This window comes from Gambusia affinis, linkage group LG12 (assembly GCF_019740435.1).
Source record: "Gambusia affinis linkage group LG12, SWU_Gaff_1.0, whole genome shotgun sequence".
Classification (NCBI taxonomy): Eukaryota; Metazoa; Chordata; class Actinopteri; order Cyprinodontiformes; family Poeciliidae; genus Gambusia; species Gambusia affinis.
The window spans coordinates 25008496-25020773 of record NC_057879.1 but is presented as its reverse complement, the minus strand read 5'-3'; the positions used below and the strand labels follow the sequence as shown (position 1 = coordinate 25020773).

The 12278-nt window shown below is 37.2% G+C and overlaps 1 protein-coding gene across 8 annotated transcripts in view; it reads left to right on the top strand.

Annotated features, from left to right (window-relative positions):
- Positions 1-12278, top strand: part of pard3ab (par-3 family cell polarity regulator alpha, b) — a 261995-nt gene that overhangs the window by 170942 nt on the left and 78775 nt on the right. For 5 of the 8 annotated variants that reach the window (XM_044134493.1, XM_044134497.1, XM_044134496.1 and 2 more), the window contains 5 exons: positions 1692-1878; positions 2190-2341; positions 3148-3192; positions 9468-9698; positions 11564-11813. In XM_044134493.1, coding sequence (XP_043990428.1) covers positions 1692-1878; positions 2190-2341; positions 3148-3192; positions 9468-9698; positions 11564-11813 — 865 coding nt within the window. The remainder of the gene's footprint in view (positions 1-1691; positions 1879-2189; positions 2342-3147; positions 3193-9467; positions 9699-11563; positions 11814-12278) is intronic. The other 3 variants (XM_044134495.1, XM_044134494.1, XM_044134498.1) reach the window with 2 other exon arrangements.

Here is a 12278-nt window from a genome sequence, read left to right as displayed (position 1 = left end):
AATGCCTTTTATAAGCCGTGCTTTTCTCTGCCTGGAAAAAGAAGACTTTATATGTTTTTTCCCCTCAGTTGAGGAAAGCTTTTATCTTTATTTGTGAGGGCACAGCTTGAATTAATCTTTGTGTTTTGACATAGAAACACCATTGTGCCCCGCTGACTAACTGCTTTTGGTAAAAGCTGATTAACTTCGGGTGTTTTCTCTTTGCTTTTAGGCCTCAAAGTATTTTTTCAAAGTATTTTTTGGGGGGGGGCTTCAAAGTTTCCAGTTATATTATAGATGTTCTAATAACCATCATTCTCACTCTTGATGCAGTTTTTTTATTTTCTGGCCAATCCATTCATGAAAGTTTTAATGAGTTTTTCTCCTCCTGTTGGTTGAACTTTGGTAGTTTTTTCGCCTGCAGCTAAAAGGAATAATTAATAAACTTTAATTTGGACCAAAGTTTGTGGTTTACCTTTGTAGCTCTTCTTTTAAATACTGAGAAACCAAAGACTTGTAAAATGATTTTTGTTGTTAGTTTCTTTTTAACTGGGGAGAAATAATTCATCACCAATGTGCATTTGTAATTTTCAATCTATCCATCCATCCATCCATCCGACAATCCATCCATCCATCCATCCATCCATCTATCCATCCGACAATCTATCCATCCATCCATCCATTCATTCGTCAATCCATCCATCCATCCATCCATCCGACAATTTATCCATCCATCCATCCATCCGACAATTTATCCATCCATCCATCCATCCATCCAACAATTTATCCATCCATCCATCCATTCATCCATCCATCTGACAATCTATCCATACTTTGGTCCATTTGTCCATTCATTCGTTCATTCATTCATTCATTCCTCTGTCTGTCCATCTGCATGTTCATTGATCCATCCATCCTATAGTCCAGTGTTTCCCATCCCTGGTCCTCCAGGCTCACTGTCCTTCATGTTTCAGAGGTTTTAATGTTCTTGATTCTGCTGACTGCAGTTCAACAAACGACTGTTAATCAGTCATCAGCTGAAATCAGCTGGACTGAAGCAACGAAACACCTAAAACATGCAGGGCAGTGAGCCTTGAGGACCGGGGTTGGGAAACGCTGCTTCAGTCCGTCCGTCCGTCCGTCCGTCCATCAACGGGCGTACTATTTTTACACCCATTTTTTTTGTTTCCCTATTTCATGTCTGTCCGCTACATGAATCTCTGCCTTAAATTCAAACTGAATGTTTTAATTTTTTCTTTCAAAAATGGCTGAAAATCAGTGAAAACTCTTGAATTGCAGACATTGCCGTTGGGAAAAGTTGTTTTAACATGAGGAATATGTATGAACGCTGAATGTGGAGAGAGTAATTCAGTCTTTCCACTCAGTTTTTAAGATGGATGATTTAAAATGTGACACAGATTGCAGTATTTTATTTGGAGGAGCTGAAGCTGCAGGACGCCGGCCTTTTGTTTCAGTCTTGATGGATTTCTCACTGAAATATTAGTTTGCATCAGTTCTCGGTGTAGAAAGGAGCCTTTTGCTCTTTGATTCCTTACGACTAACACAAGAACTTGACATTTGACATTTATTATTCATTTGATCCATGTCTGGTCAGTCGGAGTCAGGATGCGCTTGGCAGCTTTTACAGCTGAAAGATTAAAACTCCACGTTTGGAAAGAGATGAGAGGAATAATAAATTACATCTCCTGCAGGAAACTATCAGCTCTCTCCGACCGTCAACATGCCGCAGGACGACACCGTGATCATCGAGGATGACCGCCCGCCGCTCCTGCCGTCCAACATGTCCGACCAGTCCTCGTCCAGTTCCCATGACGATGTGGGCTTCGTGGCTGATGTGACTCCGCCGTGGGCCAAAGAGCTGCCTGCTCACAACGAAAGGTGCATTTAAAACCTTCGTTTTCTACATATCTTCATCTGCAGCTTCGTTATCGTCGATGCAAACTGCAGGGTTTCCTTACGTTGAAGCTTTTTAAGCTACTTGGAATAAATAATTGAACAAACTAAAAGCAGACTAAAAGAAATTTAAAAAATCTTATGATTTCCTGCCCATTTCAAGCACATGAACTTGCAATCATTGACGTCTCCACACTCCAGATAAACTCTTAAACTGTTTTCAGAGCTAACAGGCTGCGTTGGAAGTATTTCTTAAATCCGTCCTGTGAAATCGACTTTTCTCTCTGTAATTGCAGCTCTCTGAGTCCAGATGAAAACAATCCGGACGTCTCGTTCCAAAGGGAAGGTTTCGGACGCCAGAGCATGTCGGAGAAACGCACCAAGCAGTTCGGAGATGCCGCTCAGCTCGAGATCATCAAGACACGCAAGTCCAAGAGCATGGACCTAGGTACCGAACTCTGATCTGCAATGTTTGGGTTTTATTTTAATATTTAAACATTTCCCTGGAGAACAAAAAACTCCAAGTACTTCCAGTTTATGTGAACCAAACAAATTATTCATAGCACTTCTTCCCCTCAGCCTTAAAGCAGAATTATTTCCACCATTATGTTTGACAACTTACAGCTCAAACACAAGTCACCATTTCATGCACTGCACCAGATTATAGCATAAGCTAATTCACAAAGGCATTCAAAGTTTGTTTTTCGGTAATTATTATCAGGTTTATGGTAAAGCGAACTCTCCAGAAATGCCTCCTCTTATACAACTACTACTTTCTCCTTTCAAAATAACTCCTTGCATAATTATACATCTAATTATCTCAAAAAGGTTAAATCCTGAAACTTCCCTGCACGCTTCAGGTTTGTTGTTCAAACAAAAAACAGACTTCATCTCTCACCAAAGTCAAGAACTTCTGTGTTGATTCACCTTGAAATGTCTTCAAACAGTCGCTGATTGCTTTGGCTGCAACAGGCTCTCTGCTCGCACTCTCTCTGTAATCATATCTAATCTTCTCGACCAGATTGCTGCTGCGTGCCGTGTTCATATCGCGACGACTCTGATTGCTGTTCTCAAACTGTATTCTCACCTCTCCAACCTCTCCTCCTCCTCTTCCCCGTCTCGCATGGCGTCCGGTCCTGAATGAGACGAAGCCCCTTTGTTATGTTTGCAGCTCAGCCTGGATGTTGCATGTGGAATGTCATGAGCACTTAACCTAACCCCAGATGTTTGTATCCCTCCTTCTTCCTTTAACAGTAGCCGACGAGATTAACCTCACTCCTCGTCCCGACACCGATGCAGGTAAGGACCGGTGCACTGAAACCCCCAATCAGCTTCTCTCCTTTCACCTCCTTCTGCTTCACATCTTCTGATAAAAGGTGCATTTTGGAGATTTGTCAGACTTAAAAAATGCAAAAAAAGACCCATTTCTGAACTGAATAGTTTTGCTGTAAACAGTTGAAAACATCCCCAAAATGAGCAATAAAAATATGGTGGGGATTTAACTTTAAAGTGAAAGAACTTGTTTTAATCTTATTTACTTCACTAGTCACCTTTTTTTCTCTTTTTTTTTTTTTTGTTTTATAGGGAAATTAATTTCTTTATTTCACCAAACGAAGTAACTAAATTCATAATCTTGATAATTTACATACTTTTATTTGAAATTTCACAAATATGTTAAGTCAATTTTATAATTAAATGTATTTTTCTATTTTGATTAAATTATTGATTGAAGGTATTTTGATCATTTTTGAATTTTAAAAGAAATTATTTTTATTCTAGTTTGTTTACTTTTTTCAATGATTTACAACACTGTCAGATATATTTTGATGCACTTTTTTTTACTTTTAATTTTAAGTTATGAGCTATATTTTATATGTAGATTTAGAAATTCATGTAGGAGAAGCAAAATATTAAATATTATGGTTTAACTCACTTAGCGATTCAGCCTCTAATTAATGGAAAGTTGTTGCAGTAGCAGATTATCCATAGAGTGCCCTCTACTGATCTCCTGAAGGTCTTAATAGCTTAAATATTGTTACAAATCCCATCAAAATAAAAACCAGCTTTAACTTTAAGCTAATATATGAATTTATTTCTAACTAGTGATTTTGATGCCTCCAAACCACTTTTTTCTGTCTCACATCCATCTGTGTGTGGTTGTTAAATATTTATAGAAAAGAAGATCAATGTGTCTTTGAAATATGCACAATTAAAGGTTTTGGGAGATGTTTTTAATTGCTCAGTCGGACATGTTTCCATCCGGGAACAAATGAATTTCCCGCTGCCTGTTGTGGATCAGATCGATTCCTAACAGGATGTGACTCAAACCGAACAGGAAAACCAGGGACAGGCATTAAATCGCATTGATCTAGAAAAATAAATCCACCAGAAGACTTGCAGATTGTTTTTTTTTTTTTTTTCTTTTTGTCCGGTTTACCCACTGCTCTGCTCTAAATGCATTCCCGCAGCGTTCCCCCCCCCTTTAGCATCAGGCTCGATCTTGACAAGACAAATTTGTCAGCATGCCGTCTGAAGGCTTGCAGTCCTCCCTGTGAGTTTAAGGTCGCTGCTGAACACAGCGGTGGAAGCACTTGGGTGACTGCAGATTTGATTTTCTCCTGTTTTTGACTCAGATGCAGCTTTAGCACTAATTGTTTTGCCTGAGATTCAGAGAGGGAGAGCGCAGAAAGCTCTCTGTCCTCGGCTAAGGCGGCGAGCTGACAGCAAGTCATCCGTCATTGTCAGGTCTCATGTAGTTTCGCTGTCGCCTTGACTGAATAAAAGGCTGAAATCAGCGGCATGTAGAGGAGGAGAGCCAAGAGGCGGAGGGAGTTAAACTCTTGGAGAGGGAAAATGTTTTGGAGCAACATGGAGTTGTCTCTGAAAGAGTGTGAAACCACAAAAAAAAACTGACGCTTCGATCTGAAGATTTAATCGAAACCTACGTTGGCAAACGCAAGTTGGAGAGGAGTTTGATTCCAACTTTCTGTCGTTATGGCAGCATGAGTCAGAACACGAAAAGGTTTGTGCATATTTCATGAGGTGTTTCTGCCAAATGGTGGCAACAGATGAGTCTGCCGTGTTTACGATCCGATAGCAGCCAGGAAAAGTAAAGAGTTGGCATGCAGAAACTGCTGATACCTCTGATTAAAGTAAACATTTTAATACCAGAAAAACCAAAAGGAGGGTTGGAAAGGTTTGCGTAAAACTAATTTTATGTTTGAGTTGGTAATTTGTGTGTCTCAAAGTACCTGAACAATTATGTTTTCATAGGATTAGATGGATCAACCACAAGTGACTGTTTGGACCCTCCACAGTGACTCCTAAAAACTGAACCACCTGATGTACTTAAGATTTAAGAACAGATGCACATTGCAGCAGTTTTACAGATTTTTTTTCATGGAACAATTGCAATAAATATTCACAAAAGAATGACTCCAAAACCACCAGTAATGTTGTTTTTTATTTTTATTTTTGTGCATTGGGTTGGAAACTGTTGAGCGTGGAAGCGGTGCAGTTTTTACACTTGGTGCACACAGTGGTGCAAAATGAGCGCTCATTTTGAGGGAAAGGTGGTGCACAATCTGCATCAAGCTGCTAAAATTCAGAGATGCATGACAAAGCGTTGAGAGAGCGCGCAAGATCAACTCATCGGGCGCAGTTCAATGTTTGAACTGTAAAGCTAGCTCAGTCTGGCGGGAGGGCAAGTGAAGTCTGGTCACCCGCCAGGCTGATGATGCATTGTGGGAAGCTACAGAGAGACTGACTGGTTTCATTGATGAGAAATACAATTTGTCTTAATTAGCTAGATTAAAAGGGTTCTATAGAGATGCACAATAAATCAACATTAACATTGGCATCAATTATTATAATACCAATGTATCATTAACAAAATATAGTTTTAAGGGGTTGTTTTGTTACAAAGAGCTTTAAAAGTTTCTTTTCCATATTTATAGTCTCTGTGTTGCTGCAGACATGAAAATTGCTTTTTATTCTCACAAAATCTCATTAAAATTTTTGTTCAGGCGTTTTCCAGCTTTAAGCAATTGACCAAATAACATGAGAGCACTCATTCCTTCGGATGATCTTGAGTTAATAATTGAATCTGTTTTAATTATAAACCTTTTGTCTGGTTTTAGTAATCCCAATGCTAATTTCCACTATAGTGACCAACATGAACACCAACAGTAAACTACCTGTGAATGTTTTTCACTTTCTCACTTGTAGCTCAGGTTTATTTTCTCTTTTTGTGCCCCTGGTGATGATTTTTAACCATTTGTTTTAATTTGTCTTAAATATAAATGGTCCATGGTCCACTTAGACAGGTCAAAACAAAGCGTTCACCTGAAACCAAAGACCGGCGACTCTGATGTTTTGGTCTCCAAGGGGAGTTTTCGTCCTGCTCTGTGATTGGCTGGAGCGTTTATTGACCCAGACCAACGCCACATGGTGAATGAGGACAGTGTTGAACTGTTGTTGGTGTTCAGGTTAGTCGTGTTAGTCGTGTCATAAATCTCTGTGAGAAAATGTGAGTCTGAACAATCCCAGCGACATAAACCCCAGAAGTAACTTTAAATTCAGCTGGAGTCTTTTTGTTAGAGCTGAAAATACAAGAGTAGTTTTTACCAGATTTGTAAACATTGCATTGTGACCTAATTTTATTGGCAGTTGGGGGGTTTTTCCCCCCATTTTAATGTCTTTTAGCTTGTGTTTCCTCCTCAGTTTGTGGGCAGATGGCTGACTGAGCAGAATTTCACAAGAAATCACTTTGCCAAGTTCAAAGTCAGAAAAAGTTTCCCTGTCTGTGGCTGCGTGCCATTTGTCAGATCTCCAATAACGTGTAAATTACTCTCTATTTTTATTTTTATTTTCCTGTAATGCTGTCACTGATGTGTGACTGTTGTGAATGGCAGCAGGCAAAGCCTTTAAATAAAGTGGGTGTGCAGCGTGAAAAGCCTATCAGCCCGGCTCTGGCTGAGACGCTAAGGGAACAGGACAGGCTGATGAGAATAAATGGGAGGCCGCGAACCCACAGGCTTGTTCACTCTGCATGTATTCAATTTTCCAGTTGAGTTTTTTGGCTCTTTCTGTTTATTTCTATTTTTTCTAGCATTCAACATTAAATACTTTGGAATATTCTGTTATTTTGGTATGAAAAAAAAAAGTTTTTGCAAATTTATTCAAATTGCATTTTAAAAATAGAATCTAAGATAAAATTGTGAAAAAATTGAATAGAATAGAAATGACCTGGATTATGGAGAAATTCAGGTGTACCAGCATGGAGCTTCACACAAATATAACAAATATACTTAACAAAAAGCAAGAGTAATTGACAAGCTCAAATTTACAGTACAAGAAGAAAAAAATACTGTGTAGTAATTAAAATGCCATATTCAGATTAATATATACAAATGCTTTTTCATAATAATAATTTGAAATAAACCCAAAGATATTTTTTTCCCATTCCTTTCTCTTGGAATGGTGTTAAAAAAATTCACCCCATTAGTATAGTCCACAATGATCAAATAAACATTCAAATTTGAAGAAGTAAAACCTACAATTATTTGTTGATTTCCACGATTGATTAAAAAATTTTAATTAAATTATGAGCATCTAAAAATTTTGGCAAAAGCAGCTTTTATAACTCTTGGGTCAAGGGTTTTATTGTAAACTGTATTATTTTATTTTGATTATTTTAAACTTAATGTCAGTGTTTGCGTCCCATTGTTACCGAAAGGCGGGAATCACCATGGCAACAACTGACAAAGAATTTTTTTTTTTTTCCTGCTACAATTCTAACTGGGAAGCTTTTAAAACTAAATTCTTTTCCCATGAAAAACGGCACAGGCTTGCACGCTAATGCCACTTCCAACTGATTCTTCCACCGCTGGCCCAACTCTCTGACCTGCAGATATTCAACACCAGAACAAATTTTCAAAACCATCGTAGGTATAGAAGAATGAAATGAACTCAAAAGCTATGGTAATGTAGAGATTAGAATAGTTTTATACTTGAAATACTAGTTTTTAATTACTTAAAAATATTGCAATGATCTAGGTTCTATTCAGCTAAAATTAAAATTTTGTTTTTAGTTGATTGTATTAAAAGCCCATTGATTCAGGTTTATAATCAACTACAACTATGCCTGTCTAGTATTTAAATTTTCCCTACCTCTTCATGTAGGATCTGGGTTTGCAGCATTAATAGAGTTAATGTAAACAATATAATTTCACTTCCTTACCTTTATTACTCCCTCTGTGTGTTTTCTGATCATGTAAAAGCAGGCCATATGGGGATTAAAACTGTGCAACAGACTGAATTGTCCCACTTTAATTAAAGTGTCATGTTTCTCCAATTTTGCTGATGGTTATTTTAATTTACAGCCGCATGTTGTAATGAAGTTTTCGGTCAGTCAGGAGGAGTGACGCACGTGAACACACAGTCAACTGGAAAACAATATCCTGTTGTAGTTACAGCATGTTGGTGTCAAGTTTTATTGCTTACCATCCCTGAGGAGGGTTCTCATGTTCAAGTGGACCAGATGTTTCTCTTAGCAGAAACATTTTTTGATGCATTTTTTGGAGGTCGTTAGTTTGTTTGGAGGTTAAATGGGTTGAAATTTAAAATTTAAATTTAAATTTCTGGTTATTCTGTCCAACATGAACACAGACAGTGCGTCGTGTGGTGTAAGCAGAATCAGGTTCATCCCTTGAGATTAGAAATTATTTTTTCTGCCTGAATAATTGATCTGAATTAAATTGCAAGAACACTAAGCTGCATGGAAACAAAACTTTAAAAATGAGGAATCAATTTTCTGCATATTTTTAAAAAATTGTGCCGTTCAGGCTGCTGTGATAAAGTCAGATTAGAGCTGGGCGATTTGTCTGAAAAACTTATCACGACATAAGCATTTCATTTCACTCAGTATCGTTAATTATTGATTAGTTTTTGTGCTTTAAATATCTGAAATACTGCCAAGCCGGTGGGCTAATTTTTCCTGTTTTATCCAGTTTTCACTCCACGATATGTATTTTTTTATTATTTTTAAGCAGTTTTGAGGCACACAGTAGCAAAATCTTAAACTGCTGCTGCGGAAGTTACTCAACAGGTCGTTGCTAGGTAACCAAAGTTGGAGGGAACTTGAAACTACTTCTTACTCAGCAGGTTGTTGCTAGGTAACCAAAGAATTGTCTGAGTTTCTGGGTCAGAGTTCAGTGAATACTCTATGTATTGAATATTCTATTTGACGTATTATACGTATTATTTTGTACTATTCATATTGATCACGTATTTATCTCACTATATATATTGTCGATTAATTGTGGAGGATGAAGTCACACTCAGACAAAAAATATGGCTCACATTTGCGTGTTGTGTGAACTTATCCTTTCTGATTTGTCAATAAATCATTACCTCGGTTATGTCTGCATCACTCATTAATAAAATTAATAATTTTGTAGCAATATGAGATTCAGACTTGAATGACCCTCACTTCCATTCTAGGTAGTGTTAGATTTTAAAGTTACTCATCTCCGGTCCATTTAGAGAATGTTCCCCTCTATCATCTCCGTCAGGTTCTTCCACTAAGGATGTTGGACCTTCACTGGGCCTCAAGAAGTCCAGCTCTCTAGAGAGCCTCCAGACGGCGGTAGCAGAAGTCACCCTGAACGGTGACCTCCCGTTCCACCGGCCGCGCCCTCGCATCATCAGGGGGCGGGGCTGCAACGAGAGCTTCCGGGCCGCCATCGACAAATCCTACGACCGGCCAGCCGCCTTGGAGGACGACGACGAGGGCATGGAGACTTGTAAGATGTCAAATAATCCATTCAATATTTGAACTCTTGTTGCAGGTATGATCCATCAAAGCATAAGTCCGAGTTTCCCTGGACATTTCCTGACTTATGAAATGGTGTAACTCCCAATCAGTTGTTTTTTGCTGTGTGGAGCCACGTAACACTAATTAAATGTATCGACCACTAATATCTGTTTACCGCATGAGAGTGACGCCATTTTGACTAATGGCTAATATCTGGAAGTGAATGGTGTTGATGCTTATGGCTGTGGCTTTTTAATCACTGAGGTTTGTAACCTTAGTGAAAATCAAAGACATTTCTCTGTTTGCTGGGGCAGGATTTTGTTTACTTGTTTTTTTTTAAAGGAAAAATGAAGCAGATTTGGCTCCAGACGATGAGTTTTATCTGTAGGTTGATATATGAAGATTTATTTCTGTTTGAAGTTCTTGCATCCAGACACATCACAAAAATATATAGAACTCAGTGAAAAGTATTTCAGATTTATTTACTTAATTTCACCAAATTGTTGATCAGCTACATTTTTAGATTTCTTTATTCTTTATAAAGAGGAAGATGCATATTAATCAGGATGAATCCGTCACGTAAATATGCCAGATTTAGTCCTCCAGCAGGTTCATGGAAATAATTGAAAAAGTATGATTAACATTCATAACAACAAACATGACCTATGATCTACAATCTGTAATTTACAGTAAACATTCATAAAACAACAAGACACAACTTTTAGAAAAAAGAATATAAAAACAAAACTCTAACATAACCAGAGTAAATAAAATATGCAAATCTCAGAAATGTACCAGCAAAAAGTTTAATTGGAAATGTTGCTTAATGTTTTATTAAAAAGCGATTTGTTGAGATAAATTAATGTAGTTGCAATTAGTTGGATTAAACAGTCGCATCACTAGCAAAAACAAATTAAACGAAATTTTAAGTCAAAGTCGTGTTTATGCTCAAAGAACCCTCCAATAGAACTGAATTAAAGTGTAATTCAACCTTTTCCCTTACAAATTATGTTGGTTTTGGAAATGTTTTTTTGCCCAAAATTAAATAAAATAAATTTGAATTTGCTAGTTGATCTGAAATATTAAATGGAACAAACAAGCGAAAAATAGAAGAAATCTGTAAGAAGTTAAACAAAAAGTCTTATTTTTTGTTTTTATCTTTTGAATAAATATTGAAAAAGAATCTAAATATTTCACACAACCAACACAACACAATTTTTAAATAATATAAAGAAGTGTTATTTCCATAGAAAAGGGAACTATAGGTTACTATATATATATATATATATATACATATATGGAATCCAGTTATTTGAATCTAGTTTAAAAAACAACTATATCTTAAATGTCGATGGTTTATCTGTTTGGATTTTTTTGTGTTTATTCTCAGCATCAAGATATGGGTCGCTCAACTGTCACAAACATTTGCTTTATCTAGAGGAGTGCAGTAAAACCTACTGAAAGTTTGTGATTCTGTTTGCTACAAAATTTATTTAACAAGCAATTTCACATTTAGGGGACTTTATTTGGCAGCAGCAGCAAAACTTTCACTGAAAGATGTTTTTTAAGTGCATCAACCTTGAATTTTTGGTTGAAAAAACACGTTTTTACCATTTTTGTATTTTGGTCGAGGGCCAGAAAAAAATCACTTCGAGTGCCACAAATGGCCCACGGACCACAGTTTGGACACCCCTAGTCTATTAACCTTCATTTAAACGTAAATCAGAACTCTTCCATCATGGACATGTATTCTGGTTTTATCAGAAACCTAACTAAACGTTTACAGCACCTAAAAATTAAGGTTAAAATAAGGTTTTCTGTTTCCAAATTGTCTCCATGTTTGTTTCTCTGCAGTGGAGGAAGACACAGAGGAGAGTTCCCGATCTGGGAGAGACTCTGTCTCCACCATGGCGGACCAGACGCCGCTGTCCGCCGGCCCCGAAAAGCCTCTGGTCAACGGCACCAACCGCACCAAGGAGGAGAAGAAGAAGGACAAAGACAAACCGGGGAAGGAGAAGAAGAAACAAGATGGAGGGAAGGAAAAGGAAAAAGAGAAGGGAAAACCAAAGAAAGGAATGCTGAAGGGACTTGGAGACATGTTCAGGTAAAAAAAAGATTCTAATCATTGTATAGTTTTTTTTATAAAGCTGAGAGCCACATTACGCATCAATACAGCATTGATCGATATCTTCATGATGGCGTTATCGACCGAGAGCTTAGACGTTCCGGTGCATCTCCAAAAATTAGAATATCACAAAAAAAATCTATATTTCAGAAAATGAAACTCCTATAAAGATTTGTCAGAGTAACATATTTCAAAGCCTTTATTTTTTTTTTATGATTTTGGTGATTATAGTTTGAAGCCAAAATTTATTGCCTCAGAAAATCTCACAAAAAAGAAAAACATTGGAAAATTTTTTTACTGGTGACCAAAATTAATTTGAGAGGATTCAAAAAATACTTTTTTAATTAAAACAAAAATTTTTTATTTCTTCAGACATTCAGTGTTTTTATTTATTCAATGCTATAGTAAATACACAATATTTTAATCAAGCAAAAATTGTTTAGT